Source organism: Odocoileus virginianus, chromosome 11 (genome assembly GCF_023699985.2).
Source record: "Odocoileus virginianus isolate 20LAN1187 ecotype Illinois chromosome 11, Ovbor_1.2, whole genome shotgun sequence".
NCBI lineage: Eukaryota > Metazoa > Chordata > Mammalia > Artiodactyla > Cervidae > Odocoileus > Odocoileus virginianus.
The window spans coordinates 23769355-23785081 of record NC_069684.1 but is presented as its reverse complement, the minus strand read 5'-3'; the positions used below and the strand labels follow the sequence as shown (position 1 = coordinate 23785081).

The window sequence follows — 15727 nt, the reverse complement described above, 5'->3', positions numbered from 1 at the left end:
TTATTCTTACTTTTGTGAGGATTAATGGAGTCATGAATGAATGTCTGTAACAATGCTGTTCTTTCTAAAACTAATAATTATTTACCCAGCCAATTTTCTTTTGGGCCCTAGCTTATATTGAGCTTGCAAAGCAAACTAATAGGTGGTACAGCATGTTTTAAGACTTACAGATAGTCATTAAATTTAAATATTTTACCATGTATTTGGCACATATTTGATTTAAAAGGAAAATAAACACTCAGAAGTTTTCATCTATTTGCTTTTCAACTTGTAAATAGAAAATGAAGACTCATTAATTTATGATTGTCAGCATAGTCTCTAACACTGACCTTTGTTGAAGAAAAAAGAAATCAGTGGAATATTCATTAACTTCATGGAAAAAAGGTAGATTGACTACAAAAAGACATGAAAACACATCAGTTCAGCTCAGTTCAGTCACTCAATCATGTCCAACTCTTTGCAACCCCATGATGTGAAATAAAAACTTAGTTTTATCCTAAACAGTTATTTAAGGTTTTCAGCATATAATTTTACTTCAAAAAAATTCTTGATGTATGTTACTTGAGGTGAGTCTTAAAGACTTTTGAAGTACTTAGGGTGCTTTGTTTTGTGGTTGATTGCAGAGAGAAGCAGGGATTCCTAGGGGGCACAGTGGTAAAGAATCCGCCTGCAAATGCAGGAGACACAAGTGACATGGGTTCGATCTCTGGGTTGAGAAGATCCTCTGAGTAGGAAATGGCAACCCACTCCAGTATTCTTGTCTGGAGAATTCCATGGACAGAGGAGCCTGGTGGACTATACAGTCCATGGGGTCACAGAGAGTTGGACATGGCTGAGCACACAGAACGAAGCAGTGAAGCTTAAAGACTGGCTCCGTTCAGTGATAACCTCTGTTAGTACAGATGGCAGATCATTATCAGCATTTGTTAATAAACAGTGATTACATCAAGCTTGATTCTCAGATTGTGCATGTGAGGCAGGTATTTAGTTTTGTATTTCATAGAGCCTTGGATGACGTTTTGACATCTTAAATTATAAGCTTTTAATATTTATCTCATCATTTCCTCAGTAAAGCAGTGCTGTTTCCATGACAAAGCTCCTGTACACAGCAAAGATGGATATTCACTACTGGAGACATACTGTGCTCCAACTTCTAATAGCCGATTTTAAAATATATTGTTCAGTGATTTATTTTTATTGTAAGTTAGACAAATCAATTGCATATCAATGATAGATTAGGTTGTCAAGTTCAAGGAAATCATTGTAATAAGTTAAATGCTTCACTGGTGGCTTAGCGGTAAAGGATCCACATGCAAAGCAGGAGATGCAGGTTCGATCCCTGGTTCAGGAAGATTCCCTGGAGAAGGAAATGGCAACCCACTCCAGTATTCTTGCCTGGAAAATCCTATGGACAGAGGAGCTTAGCAGGCTACATTCCATAGGGTCGCAAGTGTCGGACACAACTTAGCAACTAAGCGACAACAGCAAATTAAATTCATTTTAATGCTTTTTAAAATAGATGGATGCCCCAGTGCTACTTAGTGGGGAACCCACTCTCACAGTAAAATGAAGCTTGCTAGTGCAGCTCCAGATTGATTTTCAGATCTTGACTGATTTTTTAAATGAATTGAGATATAAGATAAATAGCCAATACAAAATACAGATAAGACAAGAATTTCTTTTATTTATTATTTACTACAATAACATTTATATATGCTATAATATATAATATTATTATATATCATATATATTATATATAAATATAAATATAAATATATACAATTATATATAATATACTATATAATAAGTATATATATTATATATACTATATATATAACATTTACTGTAATAACATTTATCATTTACTGTAATATTAAAAGAAACCCAGTGTGAACATAGTTACATTTGGCTGCCCCTTGCTTCGACTTTGACACTCATCCTTTTCTTCTACATTTTTGTTGGCTTTTACCTTCACAGTTGCCAACTGATTGCCCCATGTGAGTGACATGCCTTTATTGATAAAGGCAGATTTATTCAGAGTTTTACTAAAATTATCTTAAATAAATATAAAATACTTGCTATTTATGTAGCTTTCTGTGCTAAGGGCTTTGGGGGATACAAAGTTACAGCAGTGCCCAGCAGTTAGTGAGTGAAAGTGAAAGTCACTCAGTCGTGTCCGACTGTTTGCGACCCCATGGACTATACAGTCCATGGAATTCTCCAGGCCAGAATATTGGAGTGGGTAGCTGTTCCCTTCTCCAGGGGATCTTCCCAACCCAGGGATGGAATCCAGGTCTCCCGAATTGTGGGCGCTTTCTTTACCAGCTGAGCCACAAGGGGAGCCCTCTTGCTCATTGTGGGATATAAATATGCATACCTGAGGGTACGTGCAGGTTTTTATGTTTGCATGGGCCTGAGTGTACAATAATAGTCGTTAATTTTCATGTGTCACTTATATGTGCGGTAAGGTCTGAGAGCTTTATATCTATCTCATTCAGTCCTCAGAAGGAAGTAGATTGTCATGATCCCTGCTTTACAGAAGAGATCTGACACCTGGGGAGGTACTGTAGCATGCCCAAGGTCACAGCTAGGATTGGTATGTGAATCTAGGTTATCTGAGTCCGGCAGTTAGTAGGGGCATAGAAGTTACTACATGCCACAAAGAGCTTTGGGATTAAGATGAAGTTATGAATGATTTTATCAGCTAAAGTGCATAACAGAGACTTTATGTTCCAAGTGCCATATATGATCAGCCTTAAAAGAAAGTAAAATTTCAAAGACACAGCTGTACTATATAATAAACCCCAACCCAGCCATTTACCCTGAGCTTGTGTGCCTTAATTCCACGAGGAGCCTGGACACTGGAGGCTGTCACTATTTCTGTAATAAGAAATGGTGAGGAACAGAAAGGGGGCATTCTTCTCATGGATCATTCTTCCGAGTGATACATAAGAAGTGCTCTCATTTATATGAAAAGAAACACATTTCTGCTGCTTCCTTTGTGTGAGCATATATTTCTGGAAACCATTTTAACAGTAGAAAGCACTTTTGTAGTAATTTCCTTTCTATCAATTTAATCTCTTAGCTTCATATACCTTTATACATTACCTCTACAATGGGAGTAGTAAATATCTCCTGTGTAGTAAGACTGATGAGTGAGTTAAATGAGATTATACACATTAAAAAAAAAAAAGTAAAGAAATTTACTTTTGTAATTTTACCTGGATAAAAAGTTTTACCCATTTCAATTCTTTTGAGTGCCTACCTGTAAAAGCACTATGACAGTTGTTGATGTAAGACATAGTTTCTGTGTCCAAGAAGGGAATGACCCCCCCCCCAGTCACCTGCCACACACCTGTGTTGTCCCTCACGTACGTCTCCTCTATCCTTGCATGCATGCTAAGTCACTTCAGTCGTCTCTGACGCTATGCGATCTTATGGACTGTAGTCTGCTAGGCTCCTCTGTCCATGAGATTCTCCATGCAAGAATCCTGGAGTGGGTTGCCATACCCTCCTCCAGGGGATCTTCCACACCCAGGGATCAAACCTATGTTTCTTGTGTCTCCTGAATTGGCAGGCAGGTTCTTTACCCTAGCTTTATCCTTACAGCATCCCAAAGTGATAACCCAAGGTGGACATCCAGCTCCCCCAGTGTTGCAAGATGCTTTCTAGGAGGACTACTTTGCTCTACCTAATAGAGATCACTAGGGTAATCTGCAGGGCTTGACCGCAAGAAATCAGATAGTGACAGAGAGGAGGATCTTTGCATACCGCATTACTGCTTTCAGTGGTATTCAATGAGATTTCCCAGCCCATAGCTCTGTCCATGTGTAGAGCCAAGCTAGTGACCTCATCTAGCCAAAGATACTGGTTGGCAGTTTGTTTGATGTAGATCATCAGTCAATGAGCTGTAGTAGTCATAGAGCTTGTTCTACTGCTGTGGCCAGGCAGGGAAGCAAATTCACAGGCCCCATACAATTTCCGGTTTAGGCTCCAGTCTTGATCTTCTAGGAAGTTTGGCCAGAGAAACAGAGCAAGCTGCCGATTGCATCTTACAGCCCTGCTCAGACAGAGAGCCAAGTCAGCAACCTTGCCCAACTGTTGGGCACAGCCTGTCCCACTGTATAACCAAGTAGCCCAAAGGGTCACTCTGGGCAGCCTCAAAGCTCAGCGTATAGTCCCATCAAGCTATGGAGCCCAGCCAGTCTAAGCACTGGTGCCACCCTGCCAGGGAACATAGTCTGTGACCTCGCCCATCCAGGGGTGATTGCGAAGCTCAGCTAGTGGCCATTCTGACCGTGGTGCACAGCCAGCAGCCCCACCCAAAGAAGATGTTTATCCAGACTTATTATAAGTCTGTTTAGTCTCTCAGCAGAAACACTGGAGGCTAAGAAATTGTGAGATGATATATTCAACATAGTGAAAGAAAAAAGTACCAACCAAGAATACCAGGCTTGGCAAAGCTGAACTTTGTAAATGAAATAGAGATAAATGTGTTCCCCAGCAAACAAAAGCAGAGGGAGTTCAGCATCACTAGTCCTGCCTTTCAGGAAAAATTAAAGGGCATCATCAAGCTGAAATAAAAGGATGCTGATTTAACATCATAAAAACATGAATTGTAAAATTCACTTGTAATGATAAATACCCTGAATATCTATTGAAAGGACTGATGCTGAAGCTGAAACTCCAATACTTTGGCCACCTGATGCAAAGAGCCAACTCATTGGAAAAGACCCTGATTTTGGGAAAGATTGAAGGCAAAAGGAGGAGAGGGTGGCAGAGAATGAGATGGTTAGATAGCATCACTGACTCAGTGGACATGAGTTTGAGCAAACTCCGGGAGATAGAGGAGGACAGGAAAGTATGGCGTGCTGCAGTCCATGGGGTCACAGAGAGTCCGACATAACTTAGTGACTGAGCAACAATAATGATGAATACATAGTCAGAGTCAGATTCTCTAATGTATACTGGTAGAACATAATTCACTTACAGCTCTTTTTAAAAAGTATAAAACAAATACCATAACTATAGTAATTTTTATCACAATATTTTTAAAAAAGGATGTAGATTGTGACATCAATAACTAAAGTGTGAAGTGGGAAGAAACATCAAGTATGAAGTTTCTATACACTATCAAAGTTAAGTTGTTGTCAACTTAAAATAGGATGTTATAAGATATTTTATATAAGGCTCATGTTAACCATAAAGCAAAACCAACAGTAGATTCACAAAAGAGAATCAAAACATGCCATTATAAAGAGTCAGCAAATCACAAAGAAAGACTGCAAGAGCAGAAGCAAGGGTCAAAGAATTCACAAAGAGAAACACAATTAACAAAATGTTAATAATGAGTCCTTATCTATCAGTATTACTTTAAATGAAAATGGATAAATTATCCCAAAAGAGATGGAGTGGCTGATTGGAAAAAGGAAGGGGGAAAAAAAAAAGGTAGGATCCAATAATATGCTGCCCAAAGAGACTCACTTTAGCCTTAAGGATACACATAGACTGAGAGTGAAGGGATAGAATTAAAGTATTTTAAACAAATGGTAACCAAAAGGAAGTAGAGGTAGCTATATTTATATCACACAAAATACACTTTAAGCTAAAAATGTTCAAAAGAGATAAAGATGAACAAAATTACATAGCTTTAGCTAAATTAATCAAAGAGAACACAGATAAATGAGGTTATTAAAAAAGGGGACATTACAATTGATACTACAGAAATATAAAGAATAACAAGAGACTACTTTGAAAAGCAATACACCAACAATTTGGATAGCCTAGAAAAAAAATGAATAAATTTCTAGAAATATACAAGACTCAAGAAATGGAAAGTCTGAATAGATCAGCAGCAAGTAAGGAGACTGAATCAGGAATCAAAACTTCCTCAACAAAGAAAACCCCAGGACCAGATGATTTTACTGCATACTACCAAACATTAAAACCAAACATTTAAAGAATTAGTACGAATCCTTCTCAAACTCTTCCCAAAAAATTGGAGAGGAGAAAAAGCTTTCAAATTCATTTTAGAAGGCAAGCTTTACTTTAATATCAAAACCAGAGAAGGTTACTACAAGGAAACTATAAGCCAATATCCCTAATAAATATAGTTCAAAAGTTCTCAACAACATACCAGCAAACTGAATTGAACAAAATATTAAAAGGATCATACACCATGTTCAAATGGATCATCAAAAAAGCAAGAGAGTTCCAGAAAAACATCTACTTCTGCTTTATTGACCATGCCAAAGCCTTAAACTATGTGGATCACAACAAACTCTGGAAAATTCTTAAAGAGATGGAAATACCAGATTTCTTGAGAAATCTATATGCAGGTCAGGAAGCAACAGTTAGAACTGGACATGGAAAGACAGACTAGTTCCAAATAGGGAAAGGAATATGTCAAGGCTGTATATTGTCACCCTGTTTATTTAACTTATTTGAAGAATACATCATGAGAAACGCTGGGCTGGATGAAGCACAAGCTGGAATCCAGTTTGCTGGGAGAAATATCAATAACCTCAGATATGCAGGTGACGCCACCCTTATGGCAGAAAGTGAAGAAGAACTAAAGAGCCTCTTGATGAAAGTGAAAGAGGAGGGTGAAACAGTTGGCTTAAAATGAGTAAAACAGTGGGATTAAAACTCAACATTCAGGAAACTAAAATGATGGAATCTGGTCCTATCACTTCATGGCAAATAGATGGGGAAACAATGGAAACAGTGACAGACTTTATTTTTTTGAGCTCCAAAATCACTGCAGGTGGTGATTGCAGCCATGAAATTAAAAGACACTTGCTCCTTGAAAGAAAAGCTATGACCAACCTAGACAGCATATTAAAAAGCAGAGACAGTACTTTGCCAGCAGAGGTCCATCCCGTCAAAGCTGTGGTTCTTCCCGTGGTCATGTGTGGATGTGAGAGTTGGACTCTAAAGAAAGATGAGTGCTGAAGAATTGATGCTTTTGAACTGTGGTGTTGGAGAAGACTCTTTTGAGGGTCCCTTCGACTGCAAGGAAATCCAACCAGTCCATCCTAAAGGAAATCAGTCCTGAATATTCATTGGAAGGACTGATGCTGAAGCTGAAACTCCAATCCTTTGGCCACCTGATGTGAAGAACTGACTCATTTGAAAAGACCCTGATGCTGGGAAAGATTGAAGGCCAGAGGAGAAGGGGACAACAGAGGAGATGGTTGGATGGCATCACCAACTGAATGGACATGAGTTTGAGTAAACTTTGGGAGTTGCTGATGGACAGGGAGGCCTGGTGTGCTGCATTCTATGAGGTCACAAAGAATCAGATACGACTGAGTGACTGAATTGAACTGAACTGATGCAAGAATGGGTCAACAAATGGAAATCATAAAAGGTATGTGTCACATTAGTAGAGTGAAAGATAAAAATCATATGATTATTTCAATAGGTGCAGAAAAGCATTTGACAAAATTCAGCATCCATTCATGAGAAGATCTTTCAACATAATGGATATAGAAGACATGTACCTAAACATAATAAAGGGTATATATGATAAGCCAACAGCTGACATCATACTCATTGGTGGTAGGTTGAAAACTTTTCCTCTGGACAAACAGATGGCCATCCTGTACATGAAAAGGTTCTCAACATCATTAATCATTATGTGTGTGTATGTGAAAATTGCTAAGTTGTGTCAGACTCTTTGCAACCCCATGGACTGTAGCCTACCAGGCTCCTCTGTCCATGGGATTTTCCAGGCAAGAATGCTAGAATGGGTTGCCATTTCCTTCTCCAGGGGATCTTCCCAACCCAGGGATCAAACCCAGGTATCCTGCATTGCAGGCGGACTCTTTACGTTAATCATTAATGAAGTGCAAATCAAACCACAGTGAAATATCACCTCACATCTGTTAGCATAGCTATCATCAGAAACACAAGAATTAATAAGTGTTGTTGAGAACATGTAGAAAAGGTTTCCCTTGTGCCCTATGGGTGAGAATGGGAACTGGTTCAGGCCCTGTGGAAAACAGAAGGGAGGTTCCTCACAAAGTAAAAAACTAGGACTAATGTTATCCAGTGATTATACTTCTGAGTATTTATCCAAAGGAAACAAAGAAACAAACTCATAAAGATACCTTCACCCCACATTCATTGCAGCATTAGTTACAATAATGAAGACATAGAAACTACCTAAGTGTCCACTGAGTGATGGATAGATAAGAGAATATGGTATACACATAGATTGGAATATTATTCAGCCATAAAAAAGGAAATCCTTTTGTTCTGACAATATGAATGAATCTTGAGGGCTTTATGCTAAGTAAAATAAGTCTTGATGTCACTTACATGCAGAAACTTTTTTTTTTCAAAAAGAGAAGTTACAAAAATAGAGTAGGTAGGTAGTTGACAGGTGTGGGGGATGGAAGATATGGGTGAGTATGGTGGAAGGGTATAAACTTCCAGTTACTAGATTAATAAGTTTACAGGATGTAACGTACAGCATGGTAAATATAGTTAACAATATTATATATTTGAAAATTGCTCACCACAAAAGAACTCAAATTCTCACAATAAAAAACAAAAATAATATCTATGTGAGGTGATATGGATATAATTATACATACATTTATATGTATGTAGAAATATATAAATCAGAAAAACCATATTTTGTGCATCTTAAACTTACACACTCTTGTACATCAATTACATTTCAGTAAAACTGGGGAAAATTAAATGGTATAAGCTTATATTAAATAACATTACAACATAAAAGTTGTAAATAGTGAAAATTAATAATTATTTTGCCATATTCTACTGTTACTTAGGCTCAAGTCTGTTTATGTCTGTTATTGTTGTTTTTCCTGCCATCATGAAGCCACTAGTGGCCACAAGTGATTATTGTTTATTATTTCCCAAATATATTTTTATCATGTAACTTATGTTTTACAATATCATCAAATCTAGACTCAGCCTTAACTCCCTGTTGTTGACATTTTACTGACATATATTTCATAAACATGCATTGTCTAATCCTTCAAAAGCAAAATACCATTATAAATCTAGGTGTGAACTTCCTTTTTTCTCTGTGGTGTAAATGTCCATGAGTATTTGTTGTTTAGTTATATTTTATAAAATATAAAATATTTTTAGTTATATAAAATATAAACTATTTTAGTTATTCTCATTTTTTACATCTTTGAGATTTTTACTAAATTTTGAGTGCTTTACCCTGCTTTCTGTTTTAATAATGAATATATTTATTGATGAGAGAGAAATACCAAGGGAAGCTTTAATTGAACATGCTAAACAGATCCCATTTCATCTTTAAACTATAAAGAGAAGGTTGAATTTCCACTTTCCAAAGGATTATACATATTTCCCATTACTTTGTTTCTTTTTTTTCCCCCATTACTTTCTTACTCGTTTTGGTAGTGAGCCTTTTCTGTTTTCACAGGGATTCATTTTTAGTTTCGTGATAAGGCACTATCTGAGATCCCGTAAGAGCTTATTATATCTGACCTTGGTCTTCACAGATAGTCAGTATTGATTCTACCCCAGCTGGACTGGTATTTTATAGGTTTAGTCTATGACTTTCATGTGACCCATGAACTACCTGAAAATCAAAAGCTTGACTGGATTGCTGAAGCTAGACCTGAAGGATACTAACTCCAAGGCTACCCACCTGCCAACAAATACAGATGTATTTTTTTAAAAATAAAGGTTATTAGGGATTTCTTTTTAGGGATCAAGTTCAAACTAAAGAACATTTATTCAATATGTTGTTGGCATGTATGTGTGAGAGGGACAGTTACATGGGTAAGGTGGAGGAGAGAGAGGGGAAAGGGGGCCAAGAAATAAAAGACAGTGATGCTTCGGGGGTAGAGGGAGAGAGAATGAGTATGGAATGAATGAATATGAATGACCTTAAGCTCCATACCTACAATCACAGTAGAAATTTACGTCTCATGTCATTTTTGTGAATAGTTTATTCTGATCTAGCTCATACTCAGCCATCCCTCTGTTTGCAGTGTAATTGTAGTGGCATCTAACTCCTCTCCCACACATCCAGCCTCCCCTACTCCACAACTTATGTGTCTATATCAAACTCAAGTTGACTTGCCTATTTCCTTGTCCTTTGGGACAACACTGTACTTTCGCCTCTGTATCCAGGGCCTAGAACAGTGCATGATCTCATATGTTCAGAGATTGCATATATGAATGCTGAAGGGTGTTTAAACATTTGCTTTAGTGGTTTTACCACATTCCAGGAAATAAGATGAGATAGCAGATGGTAAAATATTGAACTAACCATCACTGGAAACGAGGGAGAGATTAAGTGAATTAATTTCTCCAAGGCTGGTTACAATTATCTTACTTGCAGCTTTTTTGTATAGCCATGTTAGTAGGGATCTGAGAGAAGATGAAGAGGCTTAAAATGTGGTAATAAGAGAAGTACCGTGGACTATATATGTGCACGTTAGTCTCAATTGAAGCTTCAGTGACAGAATTGGTAAAGGGGTAGAAAATATAGTGTGTTTACCTTCTAGATAACTGCAAATAAACTGAAAGATGTCTGCTGATTTGAACAGCTGGGGTCAAAGCCAAGCCCCCCAACTCATAGATAAAAAAAGAAATAAATATTTAGAGAAGCAAAATGACAAGAGCTAACTATCATTATTTAACTTCAGGAGATTTTAACTAACTCACATATTTCATGGTTTATAGTAGAAAACAGAAGTGGCCAATTTGTGTAGGAACTCAGATAAACAGTTTCATTTCTAAGTGGGTGAATAGAACCCTATTTGATTCAGTTATACAGGCAGGAAGTTGGTCTAACAGATGTGTCAGATACCATAAACAGCCAAGGTCAGACTTTGAAAGAAATGACATTTAAACTAAATGTTTACATAATAGGTACATCCTCGGACCTTGAGTAAGGACAACTTTTTCTGTTTGCTTGGTACAGATTCTAGAATATTGAATATGTCCCTCTCTAAATTCTTTCAGCTTTATACTATAATTTAGAGATCTGTTCTTTTGATTTTAGACTTTATTCTCTGTTAAGATAAAAATATCTCTGGAAAGGTATATCAAAGTTTGTCATTTAAATCTTAATGAAAGAAGCTCATAAGCTTCTGAAACAGCTGAAAAATGTTTTTTATAGAGAGAAAAATAAGCAGCATAAAGAAAATTCTGGGAGGACAATATCATACTATCTATCAAAATTAAAAACACATTCTATCCTTTGGTCCAGCATTCCCTCTTTTGGGAACATTATTGAGAGCGGAAAGCAAATATACACAGCAATGTATTTAGAATGCTATCTTTCATGTAGGAAAGAGAAAAGAAGTATAATTCTTTTACTTGCATAAAGAAACTGCCAGGATACACATGAAATTATTAAGAGTAATTTTGGGATTATGCAAAAGAGGTGGGGGGCAGATACAGGGGTTAGTGTTTATAAGGATAGAGAGGAGTGGGACTTTTTTTTAACCTTCATATACTTTTACACTGTTTTGATTTTGGGGGCATCGTCTGACTGTATTACCTGTTTTTAAGATGGTTTAATGAATAAGTGAAAGGATGATTAAAATTAACAAAAGAGGGAAATTCATCTCAAGTGAGGAAGCTCAAAACTTGGAGCATATATTTTACCTATGTCTCTGCAGAAAGCTGGCTGTGAAGAATTTCATTCCCAAGTGACCTTAAACCACTGATCCAGTGGTCTAATAACATGCAGGAATGTTTCTGACATTTTAGTCACATGCCATTCAGTCATGTTCTATATGTGTATGTTTTCCTGTAGATGCCAGAAGAGCAAGCATTCTGTGTTTTGGTGAAAATCATGTATGACTATGGTTTACGAGACCTCTACAAAAACAACTTTGAAGATCTTCACTGCAAATTCTATCAGTTGGAGAGACTCATGCAGGTAAATAAATATTAAGAACTTTTATCACTAAGGAATTTGTTAAGTTACATAAAAATTCTAAAATTAATAATGGTTTATGAAAATCTAGTGGAAAGTTACAGGAAATGTAAATAGATTTGATTTTTACCAATGTCTACAGTGTGTTTATATCATAAAATATTTAACTATTTGATGGTTTATAAAAATAGTCTTCCATTAAAATATTCAACATTAAGAAACTTATAAATGTGAATATGGTGAGTTAAGTTAATGAAGAGGGTTCCCAGTATTATTTGTAAAGAAGTTATATTTTCATAATAAAAACTGAAATACTTAATATTTTTCTCAGTGTTACCTGGCACCAGTACTATATTTAGGTTCACAAGTAAGGAACACTTTAAAGAGACAGATATTGATGAAATTAAAAACCACATAAAATATTGTAATACAAGCACATATTTTAAATGTTTTCCTCTGTAATTTCCAGATCTTAAACAATGTTGTTACTATTTCATAATTTATATGTTTATATGTATGAGAAATAGGTATTCTTTTATATATATATATATATAATATATATATAAATATAATATAAAATAGATTGTGAGCAAGAGCAAAATTGTTGTTTGGTGCTGTTAAAGGAATTACTGAGTAGCTTTCAAATTTTACCTAAGGGTGTATGAAAAGAAAGAGAAGTCGCTGAGTTGTGTCTGACTCTTTGCGACTCTATGGATTGTGTCCTACCAGGCTCCTCCGTCCATGGGATTTTCAAGGCAAGAGTACTGGAGTGGATTGCCACTTCCTTTTCCCGGGGATGACCCAGGGATCGAACCTGGGTCTCCCACATTGTAGGCAGACGCTTTACCGTCTGAGCCACCAGGGAAGCTGAGGTTGAATAATAAATCCTGAGTTTGTAATGGCTCCGTGAAGCATGTTTATGTGGCTTTCTCTGTATGAAGTATTGGGAACCCAAGAGAAATGTGAAGAAAGTACGTAAATGAATTGAGTCCATAGTGGTGGGAAGTAAAGTGTCTGGGGAGGAACGTTATTGGGATGTGGCGGTAGAGGCTACCGGTAGGAGTTAATGGACATGAGCTGTCAGATCCATAGTTGTCTAAAGGGGAAGAGTCGCCAGTGTCAGACTGAACGGGGGGTGGAAGGCAGAGAGTTTGCACTGAGGTTAAGGACAGCTTTATTGAGAGAAGGGAATGCAGAAAGGTATAAGACCTTAACTGTGAAGAAGAAATAAAGGGGGAGGTGGATGTCAAAAAGAACTGTAAGCACCAGGGACAAATGGGCACTGAGGGGGAAAAAGACTGTGTGGAAGAATCTGGTTATCTATTTCATACAGGATATACTTGTACGTTTTCTATACTAAGTCATTCTTAGTATGTTGAAGCTAGATTGTTAAAAGTATGATTATCTTTTGCGCTTCAGTAATGTACTGAAGTAATACCATACAACCTAAATGACATTGATATTAAATGGTCTTCAAAGAAAAGGTGCATTGTTTTCCTGGCTATTTAGGCATGAACCCTGAATGGGAATGCTGTGACTTGACCGTGGAGTCACAGTACTCACTAGACTGCAGGTGTTCTCTCATTGCAGGTGTTTCTCAAGAAACAGGAAGAGTCAAGTAGCAAGAGCTTATCTTTGTTATTTGTTCGTAACAAGTCTGTCTTGTCCTTTGTCACGTCCCCAGTTCTCATCTCGTGTCATCACTTCTATGTAGTTACATAAAATTCAATGAATACTGTAGTAAATTGAGAGTCATCATAGCCAGCTCGTCATAAATCGCAGCTGTAGCAGAAAATAGAGCATCCTCAAGTGTTCCTCGCCCTCAATTTTCCGCCTTGACTTTCAGGAGCAGTTACCGGACCTGCACAACCACTTTTCTGATCTGAACTTGGAAGCTCATATGTACGCATCCCAGTGGTTTCTCACTCTTTTTACTGCCAAGTTCCCACTCTGCATGGTCTTCCACATCATTGACTTACTGCTTTGTGAGGTAGAGTGAATCCCGTCCTTCATATTTTAGCCAAAATAGAAAATAGTCTCTACATAAAATGGTTACAGTTTTCTTCATTTCCTTTTTTCCTTAAAAAAGAACATTAAGCCAGAAATACTGAACAAAAGGTTCTATTTGAATTCTCAGTCAAGACTACTTTAATTTTATTATTTGTGAGAAATGAGAATATCAGGAATATATAATTTCTATAAAGTAAAATAAGGTAATTAAATTGTATCATTACATTCACAATAAGCCTGTATCTGTATAATTATGCATTACTAATATAAAGGATCTTTTAAATTAAATAAATGAAATCAGGATGGGGTATTTTTAATGGTAATATAATTATACTCCAAGGAGTGAATATAAATGAAAATTTTATGGTAATTAAATTCTCAAGTCATAAGGTATCTCTTCCTGTATGTTATTTGAGGCTATTGGCCAGCTAATTGAGAAGTGATAAACTAAAGCTTCTATATCATATTTTTTAGACAGAATATTTCAGAAATTTGTTTGCAGAATTCCTTAGGTATCTATATTGTTTCTTTTTTTGTTTGTTTTTAGTTTCATAAGTGGCTGTATTTATTTACCTTTTACTTTAAAGATGTAAGTAATATTACACACATATGTATCATCTACTGCCCATCAAAATGTTTAATAGTCTGCAGTGATGAAAAGTTGCTGGATAAGAACTTTTTTATTGAGAGTATAAATATATTTAAAAATATAACTGTCTTAATGTAAAAATCTGGAGTAATCAAAAGTATAAGCCTAATATAATCTAGACAGTTTTGTATTACAGTATTACATTTTTTTAGATAAAGTTTTATAACTTCCTTAAAAAAATTCTAACCATTTTAATCACTACAGAAACTAGAAATTTAATTATAAAAATAAGATTAAAAAGATAAAGCATAATCTACATAAAGCATAATTGTCATTTTCAAGCCTACTATAGCAGTAACCATGTTATATGCAAACATAGCTGGGTTTTGCTCTTCAAAGGTTCTAGGTGGCAGTTGCACAATGTATAAAGGTTGCAGAGCATTTTATAAACACATACGATTTTAAAACATTTGTAATATATGTTGATACAGAAGAGTTGAGTGACTCAATAAGAGTCACAGAATAAATTCTCAAATTCAGAATATTATAACAGCCAAAGAACCTGGTTGATAAAACATTTAATTCTCCTGTTTATTTTACTTACAAATAAGTTTCTAAAATGCCTATTTAAATTAAGCCTAAAGGAAGAATGCAAAATTAGGAGCTAAAACCTTATTCAGAGTTAAAATGATGTGATAACAATATACACAAAACAAATTGAACATTTGTACCAAAAATTCTGCTTTGCTTGATTGTCCAAATTGGTGTGGTAAATAAACAATTCTGGCTCTTTTAATTCAGTTTAATGCTGTTTGAAAGTAAAAGCAAATTCATTGAGTTCTTTAATCTTAAAGCAGATTGATATAAAAGTTAATTTTGTTAAGTAAATATGCCTTTATCTTACTCATTGCACACTGAGCTGAGTTTAGTATTTCATGGTATGTATAAAAATAGAAAAGTGGAGGTGTGACATTTTAACAGTTTTATCTTTATATATAGTAAGAGCTTGCAAATACTATCATTGCTTCATTTTTGTTGCTGATACTATCTAAATATATAGCAGATTGGTTTGATGGTGTTCATTATAGGAAAAAAGAATGAAATTAATATGCTTAATCATACCAGTTAAATTGGATTTCTTGAGTCACTTTTGGTAGAGTAGTAACACTGGAATAGTGACTTTGTGAAATTGTTTCTTCCTGAATGGTGTGATTCCTAAC

The 15727-nt window shown here is 36.0% G+C and overlaps 1 protein-coding gene across 3 annotated transcripts in view; it reads left to right on the top strand.

Annotated features, from left to right (window-relative positions):
• Nucleotides 1–15727, top strand: part of RABGAP1L (RAB GTPase activating protein 1 like) — a 677279-nt gene that overhangs the window by 426095 nt on the left and 235457 nt on the right. For all 3 annotated transcript variants that reach the window (XM_020902280.2, XM_070474047.1, XM_020902281.2), the window contains exons 16-17: nt 11786–11911; nt 13755–13898. In XM_020902280.2, coding sequence (XP_020757939.2) covers nt 11786–11911; nt 13755–13898 — 270 coding nt within the window. The remainder of the gene's footprint in view (nt 1–11785; nt 11912–13754; nt 13899–15727) is intronic.